General features: G+C 41.8%; 1 protein-coding gene across 1 annotated transcript in view; it reads right to left on the bottom strand.

Moving 5' to 3' along the window:
• The window catches only part of LOC135550165 (ephrin-A1-like), a 31,071-nt gene extending 9,941 nt beyond the window's left edge, over nt 1–21,130 (bottom strand). Inside the window, exon 1 of the mRNA XM_064980715.1 lies at nt 20,844–21,130. Within this exon, the coding sequence (XP_064836787.1) occupies nt 20,844–20,941 (98 nt within the window). The 5' untranslated portion in view covers nt 20,942–21,130. The remainder of the gene's footprint in view (nt 1–20,843) is intronic.
• Between the last annotated feature and the right edge of the window lie 303 nt (nt 21,131–21,433).

The raw sequence follows: 21,433 nt of genomic DNA, 5'->3' as shown, positions 1-21,433 counted from the left end.
GTGTTACTAGGCACATCAAATCTAGTAAATCCCGGGCAATTCGAAAAATGCATTTCTCGCCAGTCAAGTGTCTCTCTATATACACAATTTTATTCTCCTGCGTGTGTATTCCTTGTTTAGGTGTGTCGTTTCTTCCTTGTTTGGCTGTAGATGGCCCATTACCAGCTCATCCGCCTCTAATGTCCTGGGGTAATATTGCCGCTTTCTTCTTCAGCTTTTCAAGTGAATATCTTTTCAGGGAGCATGGGATCATACTCGTTCATTTTGGCTAGTCAAAGTCGAACTGAAGCATGCTGACGCCTTTGCGCCACGCAGCTCTGTGAGAGATGGGTTGGTCCATAGTCCTGGGTTGGGTATTTGCACATCTTCCAATGAAAACTCCACATTGGAGCCATTTTTGCTCTTGGGTATCTGTTTTTTCTTGTTGAGAATTCCAGCTTCACCCCATGAAAGCAATGAACACAAGAAGTGACATTTGGGATGTGTTTCCGGGGTGGTGGTGGGGGTGACAAGGTCCATATGTGTGAGTAACGATCAAAGTGCACAAGCGGAGAGAGGCCCTTGTCGCTCATTAGCTGGTGTTGTTTGTTACCGGTGGACCCCCTGGTTAAAAGGACAGACGCTGTGGCTCCAAACTCCTTCTGCCCACTACCCTTCCCACACCCCTCTAGCACAACCCCCTCTGCCTCCCCGCTTCATTGCTTTCCCTCAATGCAGATGACCAGATTAACAGCACCGTGGCAAGAGTAGTGTTGTGGCCGGTAAAAAGAGCAACTGTTTCTCTCTGTATACTAATTAAGCGAGTCAACATCCATCTAGCTGCATAATAGTGGCATATTAAGCAAACACGGGGCCAGTAATTATTATTCCATTGACTGTGTGCTAGGACAGCTTAGTGCTTATCTACAGTTTGCCTAGCTGCCACACACTGTTTACAAGTTCCACTGTAGAGTGGTCATTTTGCCTGACACTCACAATTCCAGCTAAATCGATACTACTATTGAGCAAACATGTTCGTATGCTGCATTTGACCTAGTATCCTCCTCAAACAGTAACCACACGACCGAGCACGCACGCACGCTCGCTCTCCCCCTGATTTAAAAGTTGTTTGTGGTATGGTTCCAAAGTATTCATCAAAAAGGGGGGGGGGGGGGGCAGTGCAATTAAAACACAAAAAAAGGGTAATAAAGCCACCCTCAGGCTGGGAGTGAGGGAGCCATGTGAATGAGAGGGTCAGGGGCCTCTCGCTGCGAATGGCTTTTCCTCTGTGGTAAAACTTTGTGTGTGTGTGTGTGTGTGTGAGTATTGCAGTTACTTCATCAATGCCACAGTTTCATACAGTGGTACTATTCGCACCCTCCTCTGATGGAATATCTTACTAACCCAAATGAACAGGGGGCTGAATACACTCCCACGAGGGGCCCCTTTATTAATTGTAAATAGTTTATTTATCCCGGGGGCTTTTGCAGCACGACTGATTAAAGGCACTTCAAAGAATGCCTGATTGTTAAAAACTTTTCAATGTCAAACGTTGTCACCATCACTGGCAGACTCTAAACAGCTCTCTCTTGATTTCAGACTCCATATTGAAAATGGCACCTGAATTGCTTCTCACTATGGTTAGAGCTCATTTATGGCCTCTGTTGTTCCTCGGATGCTCAGTTTTAATGACAGCAACATTTACAGACGGGAGGGGTGACTGCATTCTCTGCTTATGGAGGATTTGTGGAACGATGACAGATATGCAACTACGATTGTGTGTGCGTGTGTGTGTGCGTGTGCGTGTATTAGGTTTTACTGAGGAATCTGTGTGTGTGTGTGTGTGTGAGATGATAAGGGGGATAATGAATGACGACGATAGACAGCCAGCGAACGAACGTCAAGTGGTTTTGTGTCTGTTTGTGTGTATTGTGTCATGTGCAAAATAGACTCCAGACTGTTTCAACCTCTTCTCGTCTCGAGTGAATTCTTGATTTATTAGAGCCTCTTCAGGGTCAGGAGCCTGATCTATCTACTTTAATCTCTCTGGCCAGCGCTTTTCTTTTTTCTTTACCTCTACCCCCTCCCTCCATCTCCTTCTCTCATCTCTGCACTCTATCGCCCTGTGGAATGTTGGACATCTGAGGGGAGGGAGGGCTCACTCGGGATCAAAGGTCGGACAATCACAAAGTCGGCACCAGAGGGTCCTTGGACACACACATACAAGCACACACACATACAAGCACACACACGGTCAGCAAGTTATGTGCTGCTCCCGTGCATTTAAAAGACCTGAGATGAATGTTGTGTGGAGAATCACCTGCTTTGAGGTTGTTGTTTATTTAAAAGCACATGAGGTTACACCAGCTGACAAGCTCGCAACACCTGACCACTGTGAAACTCCACAGCAATTACCATCAGTGCCATAGTCTAGAGCCATCACCCATCACTCAAACCTAGAGCAATTACACTAACCTCAGAATCTTTTTTTCCACATCGGGTCATAATGCCACACTAATACAGCCTAAGAGGTGACTGGTCGGAGTTACGGCTGAGTGGATCGGAATGCCGCGGGGGCGTCTAATCTGCTCGTCCGAGCACGGATTATCAGGTGGAGCAGCGGCTGAGTTTGGGTCCATTCAGCGGCACCAGACTCTGCCTAATACAAGGGCTTAGAGCCGACACTGAGGCCCAGAGAGGGAGGACGGTAGTGGGGGAGAGTGGGGCAGGGTGGGGCCCTGGGTCCATTGTTCCCAAACAGAGAGGGGGTATTACTCTGGACTTTGGGACTTCAAAAAGGACTGAACACAGTGTGTGTCCTGTGTGTGTGTGTCCTGTGTATGTGTCCATAGGACCATGGAGGGAAAATGGGAAAGTGAGGGGTGTTAAAGAAGAGAGATGAAAGACATGGGTTACAGGGCTGGCATTTCTTTCTGAATTTATCCCCTGGAAAAAGAAAAAAAAACAATTAAGATGTTTTTTTTGTTTTTTTTTAATTGAGGAGCGTGAGAGAAGAGAGCCACTCTGAAATATAAGTCTGGCTGTGCTTGAGGGATCGGTTCACATTTTTCTACGCAGCTAAATTTCTTTTGTTTCATCTATCCATCTCTGTCAGGTCTCCCCACCCTCTCCCAGTCCATCTTGCATCACTCAATAAGCCCAATAGATCCCCATTTAATTCCGAACTCTCCCCTAGCACTTGCCGAACCAATCAGACCCGGCCTTGTTGGAATGCCAAATATGTGAGTTTGTGACCCACTGTTTGTATTGGCTAACACAGTTAATAGAAACAAGAATGGGCCAACTATTAGACCCTCCCACTTAACATAATATTCAGAGGCAGGTTCATACTTGGGTTGTGTTGACTTCTGTCATCAATCTTTCTCCGTTCTATATCTGTTACTTTACCTTTGTCCATTGTTCATTCTGACAGCGCCCTTGGCCAAAGACTTCAACGCCTTCCCTCCCACAAAGTAACCCCAGAATCCACCAGCAACATAATTGCCTTATTTTGGACAACCACAGGGATATGAATATGTGTGCTCTTTCTAACGGTCTAACACGGTCCCAGAGTCATTTGTACTTGTGTGAGAGCCTGACCAAAAATGTCACCACTGAAATTACATTACTCAAGACGCAATTTTTTGCAGAATTGATTTCCATAAGATAAACCTTGTTTTTCATCATTATTTCCCCAATCGTCAGAGTATAATAGTCTGTGAGCATTCACCATTGTTTGCCTGCCCGTGGCTTTGAAACTGTACAAGGAGGTTTGGCTGAGATAATCTATTCAATGCAAAGAGGTAATCTTTACACATCTTGACCTCCAGGGGGTATGTGTATGTGTGAGACCCATACCGTAGATCAGTGTTACTCACTATTTTTTGTAAGAGGGCCACTTTGGGTTGAGACAATCATTCAGAGGGCCGCACAGATCTTTACATTGGTTGTACTTTATCTTCCAATATTATCAATTAAACAAATTCGGAGCAAGAGAGCACATGCAATTGATTTGATGTACAGCACATCAAATATATACATACACACATCAAATAGGCTACATCACATGTATAAAGACCCATATTAAGGGTTACCTCAGTAGTTGGATGAGAGAAAATGTCTCCTCTGCTCCTTGACTGAATTCATTCTAAAATGTATAGTGTTGTTGCTATCCTTGTGAGGCAATCCAGGTGTGCATTGGTCAGTCTCTGTTTTTGCTTCACAATGTTCATTGTTGAAAATGTTGCTTCACACGATTAAGTGCCGATATACAATGGTCAACCTCTTTGCACACATTGCTTCAGAAGTGGATACTACACACAAGGCTCCAGAAATGGGTAACACCTGATCTTAATTCACATTGCAATGAACTGATATCCTTGAATCTTGACTCAAACTCCCTTGGAGCTGGAGATTCACCGTGTTCAGGTGGCAGTTGATGTCATTTTAAAAAGCCAGCTTTATAATATCCTCCTTCACAGATTTGAGGGAGGAGAGAAATCTTTCCAAAACTCTGTCACGAGACAGCCATTGTGAAATATCAAGTCGCCGTATTCTGTCTGGTATTCCCCCAGCAACTTGCGGAATTTCCGGTGATTCAGTGCCCTCACAATAATTATTTTTATTTAACTAGGCAAGTCAGTTAACTTCTCGCGTCGAGCAATACCGGATCCGGGATCCTATTTATAGCCTCAAGCTCATTAGCATAACGCAATGTTAACTATTCATGAAAATCGCAAATGAAATGAAATAAATATATTTGCTCTCAAGCTTAGACTTCTGTTAACAACACTGCCATCTCAGATTTTCAAAATATGCTTTTCAACCATAGCTAAACAAGCATTTGTGTAAGAGTATTGATAGCTAGCATAGCTATAAGCCTAGAATTCAGCCAGCAACATTTTCACAAAAACAAGAAAAGCATTCAAATAAAATAATTTACCTTTGAAGAACTTCATATGTTTTCAATGAGGAGACTCTCAGATAGCAAATGTTCAGTTTTTCAAAAAATATTATTTGTGTAGGACAAATCGCTCCGTTTTGTTCACGTTTGGCTATGAAAAAAACCTGTATCCAGTTATAGCCTCAAGCTCATTAGCATAACGTAACGTTAACTATTTATGAAAATCGCAAATGAAATGAAATGAATGTGCTAGCTCTCAAGCTTAGCCTTTTCTTAACAACACTGTCATCTCAGATTTTCAAAATATGCTTTTGAACCATAGCAAAACAAGCATTTGTGTAAGAGTATTGATAGCTAGCGTAGCATTTAGTGTAGCATTTAGCGGGCAACATTTGCACAAAAACCAGAAAAGGATTCAAATAAAATAATTTACCTTTGAAGAACTTCGGATGTTTTCAATGAGGAGACTCAGTTACATAGCAAATGTTCAGTTTTTCCTGAAAGATTCTTTGTGTAGGAGAAATTGCTCCGTTTTGTACATCACGTTTGGGTACCAAAAAAACCTGATAATTCAGTTATCAAAACGGCGAACTGTTTTCCAAATTAACTCCATAATATCGACTGAAACACGGCAAACGCAGTTTAGAATCAATCCTCAAGGTGTTTTTCACATATCTCTTCATTGATATATCGTTCGTGGAAGTCTACTTTCAATCGCTTGGAAAAAGACGTGGAGCTGAAGATGACTCACCAATTTTGACGGAGGACACCGGGCGGACACCTGGCAAATGTAGTCTCTTATGGTCAATCTTCCAATGATATGCCTACAAATACGTAATAAGGAGACAATGAAAAACAGAGCCTCAAAAATCCTGCTCATTTCCTGTTTGAAGTTTCAGCTTGGTTTCGCCTGTAGCATCAGTTCTGGGGCACTCACAGACAATATCTTTGCATTTTTGGAAATGTCAGTGTTCTCTTTCCAAAGCTATCAATTATATGCATAGTTGAGCATCTTTTTGTGACAAAATATTGCGCTTAAAACGGGCACGTTTTTTTATCCAATAATGAAATAGCGCCCCCATAGATGTAACAGGTTAAGATCAAATTCTTGTTTGTTCTTGGCAGAACAACAGATTTTTACCTTGTCTGTTCGGGGATTCGAGCTATCAACCTTTCGGTTACTAGTCCAACGCTCTAACCACTGGGCTACCTGCCGCTCATAAAAATGTTCACCACACAACTTGCTGCATCACATTCTGTAAGTCTTCTGTAAGTCTCATGATGTCAAGCAAAGAGGCACTGAGTTTGAAGGTAGGCCTTATAATACATCCACAGGTACACCTCCAATTGACTGAAATGTCAATTAGCTTATCAGAAGCTTCTAAAGCCATGACATAATTTTCTGGAATTGTCCAAGCTGTTTAAAGACACAGTCAACTTGGTGTATGTAAACTTCTGACCCACTGGAATTGTGATACAGTGAATTATAAGTGAAATAATCTGTCTAAACAATTATTGGAAAAATTACTTGTGTCATGCACAAAGTAGATGTCCTAACCGACTTGCCAAAACTATAGTTTGTTAAGAAATTTGTGGAGTGGTTGAAAAACAAGGTTTAATGACTCCAACTGTGTGTGTGTGTGTGTATGCATGTATGTATGTATATATATATATTTAATCAAGTGTTTCGGGCCTGCATTAGACACATTGAATTGAATCATCATTGTTATGTACAATGAATGGAAAATATGAAAAATCACTGCAAGCCGCATATTAAAGGGCTTTGGCCTGTGGGCCGCACAATGAGTACCACTGCTGTAGATTAACGACAATATGCATGCAATTGCTGTGGGAACAAGTTACCACCAGAGTCCAGCCATTTCAAAAACAGGACAAACGCATCAAAACTACCCTTATTTACAGAACACACATAATGGCTCATTTTCAGAGACAATAATCGACCCCATACTCACACACACTTCAATACAAATGCATGGATACGTGCAAAGACTATGTAGTTGGACAAGTCTGGACACACAATTCCATGTTTATCATATTCCTACGCCTGTTTACCAGGAAAGTCTTTCATACACCGTATTTGGGGTTGAGAGGTTGTAAAACATTGAGGAGGAGGAAGTCTGGCGCGTAGATAAGGAAGAGGCAGAGACAGGGGCAGAAAAACACCCATGGGGTTGATTGAGGTGAAAATGATCAGAAGGAAAATCTTGAGGAGAGACAGTGGAACACACACACAATCAAACAACCAATCACTATTCACCCAATTACTCACTGACAGGAAATGCGTTGTGTTAATTTTGATAAAAATGTTCTTAAAAAGGATCATTTCATAAACCCCCTTAAGTAATAAGTACAGGGTTTGGTGATTGCGTGTGCCAGTGTGTGAGAACGGTATTGTTTATTGTGTCGGCAGGATATGCCGTTTTCCGGGAAAAGACTAGTCCAGGAAGCTCACATTCGTAGGGAAACACGCACATACACGCTCTTGTAACACTGCCTCTGAAAACCTTTGGCCTGAATCACTATCTTACTTTACTCAAAACTTAGCAACCTTCCTTCTCCCACCCAGACATACAGGAAATTGGCTTTGTCATTATGGTCGTCAAGGTAGTTAGTCTGCTTAACCGATGATTGTCAACTATAACTGTCACTTGGGTGATACTGTTTATACAGTAGTATTTCAAAATACTAATGGTATGACTTTCAAAACAGCCATTTTTTTGTGTGTATACAGTACCAGTCAAAAGTTTGGACACACCGACTCATTCAAGGGTTCTTTATATTGTAGAATAATAGTGAAGACATCAACCCTATGAAATAACACATATGGAATCATGTAGTAACCAAAAGAAGTGTTAAACAAATCAAAATATATTTTAGATTCTTCAAAGTAGCCACCCTTTGCCTTGATGACAGCTTTGCATACTCTTGGCGTTCTCTCAACGATCATCAGCTGGAATGCTTTTCCAACAGTCTTGAAAGTGTTCCCACATATGCGGAGCACTTGTTGGCTGATTTTCCTTCACTCTGCGGTCCAACTCATCCCAAACCGTCTCAATTGGGTTGAGGTTGGGTGATTGTGGAGGCCAGGTCATCTGATGCAGCAGCACTCCATCACTCTCTCCTTCTTGGTCAAATAGCCCTGTGTTGGGTCATTGTCCTGTTGAAAAACAAATGATAGTGGGACTAAGCCGAAACCAGATGGGATGGTGTATCGCTGCAGAATGCTGTGGTACCCATGCTGGTTAAGTGTGCCTTGAATTCTAAATAAATCACAGACAGTGTCGCCAGCAAAGCACCCCCACACCTCCTCCATGCTTCACGGAGGGAACCACATATGCAGAGATCATCCGTTCACCTACTCTGCTCCCCACAAAGACAAAGCAGTTGGAACCAAACATCTCAAATTTGGACTCATCAGACCAAAAGGACAGATTTCCACCAGTCTAATGTCCATTGGCCCAAGCAAGACTCTTCTTCTAATTGGTGTCCTTTAGTAGTGGTTTCTTTGCAGCAATTCAACCATGAATGCCTGATTCATGCAGTCTCCTCTGAACAGTTGATGTTGAGATGTGTGTTACTTGAACTCTATGAAGCATTTATTTGGGCTGCAATCTGAGGTGCAGTTAACTCTAATGAACTTATCCTCTGCGGCAGAGGAAACCCTGAGTTTCCTTTCCTGTGGCGGTCCTCATGAGAGCCAGTTTCATAATAGTGCTCAGGGTTTTTGCGACTGCACTTGAAACAAGTTCCTGAAATGTTCAGTATTGACTGACCTTCATGTCTTAAAGTAATGAACTGTCATTTCTCTTTGCTTATTTGAGCTATTCTTGCCATAATATGGACTTGATCTTTTACCAAATTGGGCTATCTTCTGTATACTACCCCTACCTTGTCACAACACAACTGATTAGCTCAAACGCATTGAGGTAAGAAATTCCACAAATGAACTTAACAAGGTACATCCGTTAATTGAAATGTATTCAAGGTGACTACCTCATGGAGCTGGTTGAACTTATGCCAAGAGTGTGCAAAGTTGTCATCAAGGCAAAGGGTGGCTACTTTGAAGAATCTCAAATTATATTTTGATTTGTTTAACAGTTTTTGGTTACTACATGATTACATATGCGTCATTTCATAGTTTTGAGGTCTTCACTATTATTCTACAATGTAGAAAATAGTAAAAATAAAGAAAAACCATGTAATGATGTCCAAACATTTGACAGGTCCTGTGTGTGTGATATATAACACACATACATACAGTGCCTTGCGAAAGTATTCGGCCCCCTTGAACTTTGCGACCTTTTGCCACATTTCAGGCTTCAAACAAAGATATAAAACTGTATTTTTTGAAGAATCAACAACAAGTGGGACACAATCATGAAGTGGAACGACATTTATTGGATATTTCAAACTGAAAAATTGGGCATGTAAAATTATTCAGCCCCTTTACTTTCAGTGCAGCAAACTCTCCAGAAGTTCAGTGAGGATCTCTGAATGATCCAATATTGACCTAAATGACTAATGAGGATAAATACAATCCACCGGTGTGTAATCAAGTCTCCGTATAAATGCACCTGCACTGTGATAGTCTCAGAGGTCCGTTAAAAGCGCAGAGAGCATCATGAAGAACAAGGAACACACCAGGCAGGTCCGAGATACTGTTGTGAAGAAGTTTAAAGCCGGATTTGGATACATAAAGATTTCCCAAGCTTTAAACATCCCAAGGAGCACTGTGCAATCGATAATATTGAAATGGAAGGAGTATCAGACCACTGCAAATCTACCAAGACCTGGCCGTCCCTCTAAACTTTCAGCTCATACAAGGAGAAGACTGATCAGAGATGCACCCAAGAGGCCCATGATCACTCTGGATGAACTGCAGAGATCTACAGCTGAGGTGGGAGATTCTGTCCATAGGACAACAATCAGTCATATATTGCACAAATCTGGCCTTTATGGAAGAGTGGCAAGAAGAAAGCCATTTCTTAAAGATATCCATAAAAAGTGTCGTTTAAAGTTTGCCACAAGCCACCTGGGAGACACACCAAACATGTGGAAGAAGGTGCTCTGGTCAGATGAAACCAAAATTGAACTTTTTGGCAACAATGCAAAACGTTATGTTTGGCGTAAAAGCAACACAGCTCATCACCCTGAACAAATCATACCCACTGTCAAACATGGTGGTGGCAGCATCATGGTTTGGGCCTGCTTTTCTTCAGCAGGGACAGGGAAGATGGTTAAAATTGATGGGAAGATGGATGGAGCCAAATACAGGACCATTCTGGAAGAAAACCTGATGGAGTCTGCAAAAGACCTGAAACTGGGATGGAGATTTGTCTTCCAACAAGACAATGATCCAAAACATAAAGCAAAATCTACAATGGAATGGTTCAGAAATAAACATATCCAGGTGTTAGAATGGCCAAGTCAAAGTCCAGACCTGAATCCAATCGAGAATCTGTGGAAAGAACTGAAAACTGCTGTTCACAAATGCTCTCCATCCAACCTCACATGGAGTAAACAATTAACAAGTCAATAACACAGTAGAAAAAAAGGGAGTCAATATACATTGTGTGCAAAAGGCATGAGGAGGTAGGCGTACAATTACAATTTTGCAGATTAACACTGGAGTGATAAATGATCAGATGGTAGAGGTACAGGTAGAGATATTGGTGTGCAAAAGAGCAGAAAAGTAAATCAATAAAAACAGTGTGGGGATGAGGTAGGTAAAATTGGGTGGGCTATTTACCGATAAGACTATGTACAGCTGCAGCGATCGGTTAGCTGCTCAGATAGCAGATGTTTGAAGTTGGTGCGGGAGATATAAGTCTCCAACTTCAGCGATTTTTGCAATTCGTTCCAGTCACATGCAGCAGAGAACTGGAACGAAAGGCGGCCAAATGAGGTGTTGGCTTTAGGGATGATCAGTGAGATACACCTGCTGGAGCGCGTTACAGGTGGGTGTTGCCATCGTGACCAATGAACTGAGATAAGGCGGAGCTTTACCTAGCATGGACTTGTAGATGACCTGGAGCCAGTGGGTCTGGCGACGAATATGTAGCGAGGGCCAGCCGACTAGAGCATACAGGTCGCAGTGGTGGGTGGTTTAAGGTGCTTTAGTGACAAAACGGATGGCACTGTGATATACTGCATCCAGTTTGCTGAGTAGCGTGTTGGAAGCTATTTTGTAGATGACGTTGCCGAAGTCGAGGATCGGTAGGATAGTCAGTTTTACTAGGGTAAGTTTGGCGGCGTGAGTGAAGGAGGCTTTGTTGCGGAATAGAAAGCCGATTCTAGATTTGATTTTGGATTGGAGATGTTTGATATGAGTCTGGAAGGAGAGTTTACAGTCTAGCCAGACACCTAGGTACTTATAGATGTCCACATATTCAAGGTCGGAACCATCCAAGGTGGTGATGCTAGTCAGGCTTGCGGGTGCAGGTGCAGGCAGCGAACGGTTGAAAAGCATGCATTTGGTTTTACTAGCGTTTAAGAGCAGTTGGACGCCACGGAAGGAGTGTTGTATGGCATTGAAGCTTGTTTGGAGGTTAGATAGCTCAGTGTCCAAGGACGGGCCGGAAGTATATAGAATGGTGTCGTCTGCGTAGAGGTGGATCAGGGAATCGCCCGCAGCAAGAGCAACATCATTGATATATACAGAGAAAAGAGTCGGCCCGAGAATTGAACCCTGTGGCACCCCCATAGAGACTGCCAGAGGACCGGACAGCATGCCCTCCGATTTGACACACGGAACTCTGTCTGCAAAGTAGTTGGTGAACCAGGCAAGGCAGTCATCAGAAAAACCGAGTCTACCGATAAGAATATGGTGATTGACAGAGTCGAAAGCCTTGGCAAGGTCGATGAAGACGGCTGCACAGTAGTCTTTTATCGATGGCGGTTATGATATCGTTTAGTACCTTGAGCGTGGCTGAGGTTCACCCGTGACCGTCTCGGAAACCAGATTGCACAGCGAAGAAGGTACGGTGGGATTCGAGATGGTCAGTGACCTGTTGTTGACTTGGCTTTCAAAGACCTTAGATGGGCAGGATGGATATAGGTCTGTAGCAGTTTGGGTCCAGGGTGTCTCCCCCTTTGAAGAAGGGGATGACTGCGGCAGCTTTCCAATCCTTGGGGATCTCAGACGATATGAAAGAGAGGTTCAACGTGGCACCGTCATAGGATGCCACGTTTCCAACAAGTCTATTCGTCAAATTTCTGCCCTGCTATAGCTGCCACGGTCAACTGTAAGTGCTGTTATTGGGAAGTGGAAACGTCTAGGAGCACAAGCTCACAGAATGAGACTGTCGATTGCTGAAGCGTATAAAAATCATCTGTCCTCGTTTGCATTACTCACTACAGAGTTCCAAACTGCCTCCAGAAGCAACACATTAACTGTTTGTCGGGAGCTTTATAAAATTAGTTTGTGGCCGCACACTAGCCTAAGATCACCATGCACCATTTGGCAGTCGGACAGGGTTTGGCAGGTGCCAGGAGAACGCTACCTGCCCGAAAGCATAGTGACAACTGTAGGGTTTGGTGGAGGAGGCATAATGGTCCAGGGATTTTTTTTCTTTTTTTTCTTCATGGTTCGAACATGGCCCCTTAGTTTCAATGAAGGGAAATCTTAACGCTACAGCATACAATGACAATGTAGACGATCCTGTGCTTCCAACTTTGTGGCAACCGTTTGGTGAAGGTCCTTTCCTGTTTCAGCATGACTATGCACGGGGTTATAAAGCGAGGTCCATACAGAAATGGTTGGTCAAGATCGGTGAGGAAGAACTTGACTGGCCTGCACAGAGCCCTGACCTCAACCCCATCAAACACCTTTGGAATGAATTGGAACACTGATTGTGAGCCAGGCCTAATCGCCCAACATCAGTAACGGACCCCACTAATGCTCGTGGCTGAATGGAAGAGAGTTCCTGCAGGAATGTCTAGTGGAAAGCCTTCCCAGAAGAGTGGAGATTGTTATAGCAGGCGGGGGGGGGGGACCACCTACACATTGATGCCCATGATTTTGGAATGGGATGTTCGACGAGCAGGTGTCCACATACTTTTGGTCATATAGTGTATGTCTTTGTGGGGGCTGTGGTAAGCCACTGCTTACAACTAACTATAAGAAATCTAAGATGTATCAAATAAATTATATTCAGCTCAGGGCTCCACTCCAGCTATGCATTTGGTTTGCTAACTTTACTAGCTAAGTGGCTAGATGTCAAGATCAAGCTACTTGGTTACAGCAGAGACATTACATCCCCTAATGGATCAAGAGCCTTTGTTGCCTAAATTGCATTGAGTTTATTTTTTGTAATAACATTTTAAAAAATTAATAGTGCACCACTCGATAATACCATATACCCCTGTATTGTACAGAAACATTATGACGGTATCAACATCTGGATACCGCCCAACCCTAGAACACACCCCGTCATCCCTTCTCACACGCCAATGATCATTGACCTACAGTTGAAGTCAGAGGTTTAAATAAAACTTATCCAAATACATTTAAAACACAGTTTCACAATTCCTGACATTTAATCCTAGTAAAAATTGCCTGTCTTAGGAACACTACTTTATTTTAAGAATGTGAAATGTCAGAACAATAGTGGAGAGAATGATTTATTTCAGCTTTTATTTCTTTCATCACATTCCCAGTGGGTCAGAAGATTACATACACTCAATTAGTATTTGGTAGAATTGCCTTTAACTTCTTTGATATGTGGGGGGGGCACTTTTAATTTTTGGATAAAAAAAACATTCCCGTTTTAAACAAGATATTTTGTCATGAAAAGATGCTCGACTATGCATATAATTGACAGCTTTGGAAAGAAAACACTGACGTTTCCAAAACTGCAAAGATATTGTCTGTGAGTGCCCCAGAACTAATGCTACAGGCAAAACCAAGATGAAATTACAGGAAATGCCCCAGATTTTGAATGCGCTGTGTTCCAATGTCTCCTTATATGGCTGTGAATGCGCCAGGAATGATCCTACACTTTCTGTCGTTTCCCCAAGGTGTCTGCAGCATTGTGACGTATTTGTAGGCATATCATTGGAAGATTGACCATAAGAGACTACATTTACCAGGTGTCCGCTTGGGGTCCTCCGTTGAAATTATTGCGCATTTTCCATTAGGTTCAGAGGAGAAAGGCAACTGCCACGAATGATTTATCATCAAATGTGAAAAACACCTTGAGGATTGATTCTAAACAACGTTTGCCATGTTTGTCGATATTATGGAGTTAATTTGGAAAAAAGTTTGGCGTTGTAATGACTGAATTTTCGGGGTTTTTTCTTAGCCAAACGTGATGAACAAAACGGAGCGATTTCTCCTACACAAATAATCTTTTTGGAAAAACTGAACATTTGCTATCTAACTGAGAGTCTCCTCATTGAAAACATCCGAAGTTCTTCAAAGGTAAATGATTTTATTTGAATGCTTTTCTTGTTTTCGTGAAAATGTTGCCTGCTGAATGCGAGGCTTAATGCTATGCTAGCTATCAATACTCTTACACAAATGCTTGTGTAGCTATGGTTGAAAAGCATATTTTGAAAATCTGAGATGACAGTGTTGTTAACGAAAGGCTAAGCTTGTGAGACAATATTTATTTCATTTGCGATTTTCATGAATAGTTAACGTTGCGTTATGCTAATGAGCTTGAGGCTATGATTACGCTCCCGGATACGGGATTGCTCGACGCTAGAGGTTAAATTGTTAAACTTGGTTCAAACATTTCAGGTAGCCATCCTCAAGCTTTCCATAATAAGATGGGTGAATTTTGGCCCAATCCTCCTGACAGAGCTGGTGTAACTGGTGTCAGGTTTCTAGGCCTACTTTCTCAGACATGCTTTTTCAGTTCTGCCCACAAACGTTCTATAGGATTGAAGTCAGCGCTTTGTGATGGCCACTCCAATAGTTTGAATTTATTGTCCTTAAGCCAATTTGCCACAACTTTGGAAGTATGTTTGGGGTCATTGTCCATTTGGAAGACCCATTTGCGACCAAGCTTTAACTTCCCGACTGATGTCTTGGGATGTTGCTTCAATATATCCACATAATTTTCCTTCCTCAAGATGCCATCTATTTTGTGAAGTGCACCAGTCTCTCCTGCAGCAAAGCACCCCCCACAACACCCCCGTGCTTCACGGTTGGGATGGTGTTCTGCGGCTTGCAAGCCTCCCCCTTGTTCCTCCAAACATAACGGTGGTCATTATGGCCAAACAGTTCTATTTTTGTTTCGTCAGACCAGAGGACATTTCTCCAAAAAGTATGATCTTTGTCCCCATGTGCAGTTGCAAACGGTAGTCTGGCTTTTTTATGGCGGTTTTGGAGGAGTGGCTTCTTCCTTGCTGAGCTGCCTTTCAGATTATGTCGATATAGACTCGTTTTCCTGTGGATATAGATACTTTTGTACCGGTTTCATCCAGCATCTTCACAAGGTCCTTTGCTGTTGTTCTGGAATTGATTTGCACATTTCGCACCAAAGTACGGTCATCTCTAGGAGACAAAATGTGTCTCCTTCCTGAGTGGTATGATGCCTACGTGGTCCCATGGTGTTTATACTTGTGTACTATTGTTTGTTCAGAAAAACATGGTACCTTCAGGAGTTTGGAAATTGCTCCCAAGGATGAACCAGACTGAGTTTGAAGACAGGCCTTGAAATACATCCACAGGCACACCTCCAATTGACTCAAATGATGTACATTAGCCTATCAGAAGCTTCTAAAGCCATGCCATAATTTTCTGGAATTTTCCAAGCAGTTTAAAGGCACAGTCAACTTAGTGTATGTAAACTTCTGACCCACTGGAATTGTGATACAGTAAATTATAAGTGAAATAATCTGTTTTAACAATTGCTGGAAGAATTACTTGTGTCATGCACAAAGTAGAGGTCCTAACCGACGTGCCAAAACTATAGATTGTTAACAAGAAATTTGTGTAGTGGTTGAAAAATGAGTTTTAATGACTGCAACCTAAGTGTATGTCAACTTCTGACTTCAACAGTTTATAGTTTGTGTGTATTGATATACAGGCTGTGTGTGCCTTTTGTAAAAAAAAAAATATATAAAAAAAATATATAAAAAGTTTTTTTTAAAGTATGTTGTTCTGCCCTTGAGTGGTTTGTCTATTAATGTTCTGTATTATGTCATGTTTCATGTTTTGTGTGGACCCCAGGAAGAGTAACTGCTGCTTTTGCGACAGATAATGGGGATCCTAATAAAATGAAATAAAAATCTAATTGAGGCTATCACATCAGACTACTGGTAGTCCTCAATCTCAGTGTGTTTTCTCTGATTCCAATTCACTAGACAGAGATTAGGGAGCAGTTTATGGGATTTGGGGGAGGTTGAGAAACAGAGAATGAGTGGGGCGTGGAAGAGTCATTCACAGAAATTACTAGAAAGGGGGTGAAAAAGAAAGGAATAATATGAGATTAGCGAGAAGAGGAAAAACTGCCCCTTTTTGCAGAAAATAGGAGATGAGGGAGATACAATTTAGATTGTCTAAGCAATGTAGAAATCCCTTCTCACACACCGCCTACTTATACCAGAAGACGTGGCTATCCAACCCTCTCTACACACACACCTTTGTTATTCTCAATTTTACTCCTTTCAGTGGCAGAGCAGAGTTCTCAGACTGGTTCGACCACTTCCACTGCCTCGTGAAAAAAACAAGAAGAGAAAAGCATACAGAGTGAGCCAACAACTGAAAGAGGGGTCGAAATTGCTTGAGTTCATTGAATAACCCATGGCGGCTGGAAGGAGAGGTGGGTAGGGTTTTGCTTGAGGGAAAGGTAAAGCCGGTAGAAAGAGAAAAAGATGGCAAAGTGCCTAGTGACGAATGGCTAAGGGAGCCATTTTTTTTTTAAATCCACACCTCTTACCATTCTTTTCTCCTTCCTCCCTTTAGAGAGGGAGACTAGGAGGTGAGGAAATAATGGACTGGGGGCAGCATGTTAAGATGAGATAAAAGGTGGAGAGGGAGCAGAGAGAGAACCAGAGACATGAGGAAGAATAAATCTCTCCGAGGCATTTCCAAACCCATGTGAAGAGGGGAGGCCTGAGCGGCAGACAGCATTCAAAGGCCACCTCAGTGACAGAATGACTGACAGACTGATAGAGGCAATGGCACTTCATCACCGTGTGCACTCTGACCCCCAATCAGTCACACCAGTTACTATTATCTTCTGTGGCACTCCGTGAATAGAATACCCCCAATTTGTATAGGAAGCACTATAAAAACCTCCAAATTGGCTGGATAAAACTTGCAAAAATCACTTATATGGGTGAAACTTACCATTAAAAAAAAATCACTAATTTGAGGCAAATGCACCGTAAAGGTCACTTATTTTGATGAAATACACTATAGAACGATAAGCCTGTTGAGTGAAAATATCACAAAGCTTATTGAGGTAAAAAAAAAAAAAAATAATGCTATACATTAGTGAAGAAGATTAAACCCCCAAAAAGATAAAATGTGCAGCGAGAAAAAGGGATGGTTGGAATTATGTGATAATAAAAAAAGCCATTAAGATGGAAAAGAGGCAAATAAAATAGAAAAAAAAAATCAAAGTAAGGAGTGAGGAACACGTTAATATTGAACTTTCTGCCACAACCAGCTTGAAACAAGGAACAGAGCCAAAATGAGTGAGGGGGCGATGGAGAGAGGAAGAAACAGGTACGGGGAGGAGGAGGGAGGTTTACTCATGCTCTGTCAGGAAAAAAATAATGGGTAAAAGAGAGAGAAAGAGCAAGCTGAATGAGTAGGCTACAGTATTACTTTACTTTTGGGTTATGAATGTTAATATCAAAATCACAGCAATGCAGTGCAGTGTGCCCGTTGCCCAGCAGTGTGTGAGGGTAAACGTTTGGGTTCATGTTTGTGTGAGCGAACAAGTCAGTGATTTAGGAGCTGGTGCTTTAATTGGACCCACCTTTCACACAGACACGTACGTACGGACACACACATACACTGAGCAAAGCATACTGATAGATCAACTTCTGGGAACCAGTGTGAATGATAAAGCCCTTCTTAACCTATGATGCAAGCTTGCAGATTGACACATGTAGGCACACAGCTCTAAATTAGAGAATGTTAGGAGAACCGCCAAAAAATTATTAATTGATTGAAATACAGCCTATATTGAGCCTACGTTGCACCCTAGAAACAAATATGTAACACTGTAAATACATTAGTTTATTATAAAAGCTCAAATGTTGATATGAAAGTTGTGGAACATTAGGATCCTACATTGTGTAAAAGCACACATTTCTTATTTAGATGCATTACATTTAAAAGTGTACACGGTCTCTTTAAAAAAAAAGTCAGGTTTGTGATGACTGTCATTCATGCATCACCATGCTCATTGATTTTCTGAAGAAGCTATCACTTTTCCTTTCTTTCTGTGGCCCCAAATGTTTAGATATAGTGGTAAAGTTACCAGGTTGTTAGCTAGCCAGCCAATGAGGTAACATGGCTGAAAAAGTGTAAACTAATGTTTAACGACGCACAATCTGTTTTAGAACTACCCACAACGTTCCGGTATAGGAAGATAAAAATGTGGCGCTGGTAATATGGGTCAGATCTTTTGACCTGGTTTGTCTGAAAGCAAAGCCTTTTCGTTGTAGTTATGGTACAACCATGACCCTAACAAATCTGCACTCGCTTGTTTCTCTAGGGCACTCGGAAGCAACGGTACAGGGAAGCCTTATCATTACAACAATTGATATCTGGGAGATTTTGTTTTTATAGTCACACGGTGCTCCTAAAATAAAATTCCTGGTCCCACAGCAAAATAATTTTGTCGCAACCAACAAAATTGGTCGCACTTCAGAGCCCCGGGCGCACACACATAACAACCCAGCCAGAAACAGATCTCTGTTGGACTGAAACACAGCGGCAGCTCGCTCACAGGCAGCGTCAACATGCCCCAAGGCACAAACATAGTACACACCAATGCATAGTAGGGCATCTGTAACTGACACACACACACTGTTTATTCCGTAGGGAAGCAGACAGGGTAAATCGTTACCACCTAACTGACCAAAATGATTAGTCTGTTGTCAAGTAGATTAGCTATAGCTTTCTAATCAAGACCATTGATTGATCTGCCACACAAACTGGGGGAGATGGGGAGGGCGTCGACCCAAAAAGGACAGAGAGAGCCATGAACAAAACAACAGTAGGTTTATCAAGCATTGAGTTTGAGGGGGGAAAACAGATTTAGAGAAAACCAAGAAAATGAGAATAAATGAAAAAAAAAACATCTCTCCCGAACTCTCCTTTATTTCTGCGAGTGTGGGATTAAGTGCAGCCAGAGGGAGAGATTTAGTGCAGATATCCAGTAAAAATAGCAAGCGTGGGGATTATGCATTTATTTTCAGAAATTATGATCATTGTTGTCACTGCATTGACGTAGCATGCTCACATCTGGGACTCGTAACTTAATTCTCTAAGATTATGAAATGGATGTGTTTCTGAGAACAATGACTGCAGTGGCATGGCTTTATGGGAAATCTCTAGGGATCGCAGCAAGAAACTGAACTGAGTTTAGTACTGTGTGAATTTGAATATATATGTATGTGTGTGTCTACAAGACAGGACATGTTAAATAGGTTTTTAAAAATGTGTTTGCATTCAAGTGAGAGTGTATGCCCTGCTGTGATTGAATGGCTGTTTGTCTTGTTTGTTTGTGTGTGATTGAGTGAGTTTGTGCCAGAGTGTTTCAGTGTATGAGTGAGTGAGTGTGTGTGTTTCAGTCTCACCCTCCCAACTTTTCACCCCAACCCAACCACCATAACTCTAATTGATCTCCACTTATTCAGAGTGGGCTCCAAACCCCAACAATTTGGGCTCCAATTCCCAAGCTATCCATCGCACTCCCGCAATATGACCTACTAGGCAGGCTTCAAGTTACATCCTCCATCTCTGTCATTGACCATTATTCCTCATATTTCCATCTGAAATATGAACCCTCATATGTCTTCCTGTCCTGTCCAGTCAGCCCATCATATATATCCAGTGATTTAGTGGACAGAGACACGCGTAATGAAAATGTAAGATGGAGATATCAACGCCATCAGTGGGGATGGGTTTGCAACAGATATTTACTACCACGGTCACGTCTCTGGTTGACTGTTATAAAGCCTTGGGTAAAGATAGGCAAACCCATTTAAAAAAAAAATGATATCTGTTGATACAAATGGAATGTGGAATTACATTTACTGTTAGTGTGGTTGGGTCTTTTAAAATAGGACATTTTATTATTATTAAATAGATATTGCACAACCTTAAACTCGGTTGCTAACAGTGGTGCTAATAATAATGCAACACCCAATCCATGCCATATGTCCTTGAAAGTGGGGTAATTTAGATGGTAGCCTATCAATAAATCAGATTTATGGTATAACTATGTGTAACTACCAATTCACCGAAAAGGTAGACAGAGAGATTGTGACAGATAAATTGACCAGGTTATACAAGGAATTACAGATTTTAAAAAAAGTTTCCCCTCAGGCAGTAGTGAAGCCAGTGAACAAGAAGATACTGTAACTGCCTTGCATTATCATGACAACAGTGGCCAGCTGCATATTCAGTAGACTCAGAATGTAAACCAATTAAAGTAGTAGGCTACAACAACATAATCTATTTAAAATACCCTAACAATCACATTCATGTGGTAATTGAAGGGAAAGCTATTGCATAGTCATTGATATGCACAGATAAAGAGTTACTGTAGCATTATTGAGCATTGACTAGTTTGCCGACAATTCTAGTCAGCAAATCATGCAAGTCACAATCACAGCTTCTGATACATGGTATTACTTTGTTGCACTTGCGAATCTGAATTGCAAATCTTTTTACAAATGAACAGTAATGAAATAGAATGACAACAAAAAAACAAACACGTAAGCGATCACAAATAGTTTAACTTACTTGCTGTTTGTGTTATTCCAATATATACTGTGTCTTTCTGCAGAAGCAAACCAAGCGCCGAGACTCCCAACGAAGCACAGGCTCCAGACCAAATCCATTATTTGAGTGGAGAGGTTGCGTTCAGAGGAAAACCGGCGAGTCTTGCAGTCAAAACAAATGTAGGAAAATATCTATGCGTTCGAGTAGGTTATTTACTCAACAAATGTACTTATGCACGCAACAGCCTCTAAACAGAAATCAAAAATACGAAGCACTCGGCAAAATAAGACGAGCCTGTTTCAGTCAAGCACAGTCCGTAATGAATGAACAACAATTTGCTTGGTTTCTAGTTTTGTGGAACGCCTACTATCGTTAAACACGCCTCATAATGAATGAGAACCAATGGGAGGACATAGCGCCTCGCCGCTCCCCCCTTCTCCGCATTTTGTTTGTCAGATGCGGGATGCACGCCCTCTGGGGTACAGGACGAGGAGGGGAATTTCTAAGAAGTATTAGGACCTATTCTATTGACGATTTCTTTTTCCAGACTTATTCGCAGAAAGATAGATATATCAATTAAGAAATAACACGAATAACAGAATCAAACGACC

The sequence above is a fragment of the Oncorhynchus masou genome, chromosome 12 (genome assembly GCF_036934945.1).
Source record: "Oncorhynchus masou masou isolate Uvic2021 chromosome 12, UVic_Omas_1.1, whole genome shotgun sequence".
In the NCBI taxonomy this organism is placed as follows: domain Eukaryota; kingdom Metazoa; phylum Chordata; class Actinopteri; order Salmoniformes; family Salmonidae; genus Oncorhynchus; species Oncorhynchus masou.
Note: the sequence above shows the minus strand (reverse complement) of the source record. Positions and strands in the feature narration are given on the sequence as shown.